Source organism: Nestor notabilis, unplaced genomic scaffold (assembly GCF_000696875.1).
Source record: "Nestor notabilis isolate BGI_N333 unplaced genomic scaffold, ASM69687v1 scaffold30038, whole genome shotgun sequence".
NCBI lineage: Eukaryota > Metazoa > Chordata > Aves > Psittaciformes > Psittacidae > Nestor > Nestor notabilis.
In genome coordinates this window covers 14,713-15,822 of record NW_009939181.1, presented here as the reverse complement: position 1 = coordinate 15,822, position 1,110 = coordinate 14,713, and the positions used below count along the sequence as shown (strand labels likewise).

At 46.4% G+C, this 1,110-nt stretch overlaps 1 protein-coding gene across 1 annotated transcript in view; it reads left to right on the top strand.

Annotated features, from left to right (window-relative positions):
* Window positions 1-513: 513 nt before the first annotated feature.
* The window catches only part of LOC104409759 (BCL-6 corepressor-like), a gene marked incomplete at its 3' end in the record, with an annotated part of 15,150 nt that continues 14,553 nt past the window's right edge, over window positions 514-1,110 (top strand). The window contains exon 1 of the mRNA XM_010019721.1: window positions 514-646. Coding sequence (XP_010018023.1) covers window positions 561-646 — 86 coding nt within the window. The remainder of the gene's footprint in view (window positions 647-1,110) is intronic.

Genomic DNA, 1,110 nt, shown 5'->3' with positions numbered 1-1,110 from the left:
CAATCAGCATAGCTAATGCACATGGGATGTGGCTGTTCTTGCTCCGTACTCCTGCTCCTGTGCCTTCCTAATGCAGGGCTTTTGTGAGCACATGTGGGTAGTTTGGCGTGTTCCCTCAGCCTGTGGGGTCTCCCTCCCTGGTTCATCCTGTGTGAAATGAATGTCTGGGGACTAGTGTGTACTTGGCCGGCTGAGTCATTTCTTGTGGAAATGAAATGCAGCCGAGAAACTTTTGTTTGTCGATAGCTTGGAATGATTCTTAATTTTCTGGATGTGCGCTGGGGAAAAGATCCATCTCCTCTGACCTATAAATGCCCTCAATTTGCTCCTTTATTGCAGGGTATCTCCCTTAGTGGTTAACGTAGGCAGCTCACTCCCCGCACCAATCCTGCATTCATTATTAATTACCCGGAGGGAGGCTGGCTGCTCCGCTGCGGTGTTTGCACTTCCTCCTAGACAAATCTGCTCAACTTTTTTTTTTTTTCCCTCTTTTTCCTTTTTATTTTTTTTAATAGAATATAAAAACCGTGAAGAAAAGCGGTGATTTTTAAGAAGACGTCATGCTTTCTGCAACTCCCCTGTATGGCAACGTTCATAGCTGGATGAGCAATGAAAGGGTCCGCATGTGTGGAATTAATGAAGACAGGTAAATATTTAAGCTCCTGGCAAGTTAAACCACACTGTAATTCTGCAGCGTGAGGTCCCGGAGTTTGCTTGCTCCTCTAATACTGGAGCAGATAGCTTGCTGCCTTGCATCAAGATCAACCCAGCTTGGAGGGAGGACAGGGGGGAGAAACAAGACGTGCCTGAGAGAACAGTAGAGCAGCCTCTGATTTACTATTTAACAGGCAACCTGGGTCAGTGAAGCGGGGACGCCCTTTAAGGAGATTACTCCCCGAAGCAGCTTTTAAATGCGCTTTTACAATTAATTTATTAATTCATATTTGTGAAGGGGAATTAAACCAAGTAGTGCATGTGTACTTGCGGTGACTCTGCGGAAGAGAGGCTTCTGCAAGTGGCTTGGTGTTCCCTGCCTTTGGACCAACAGCTTGTCCTGTGAAATAGGAACAGCGGCCTTTCCATCCCCCACAAGTGAATCTCTTTTCCTCT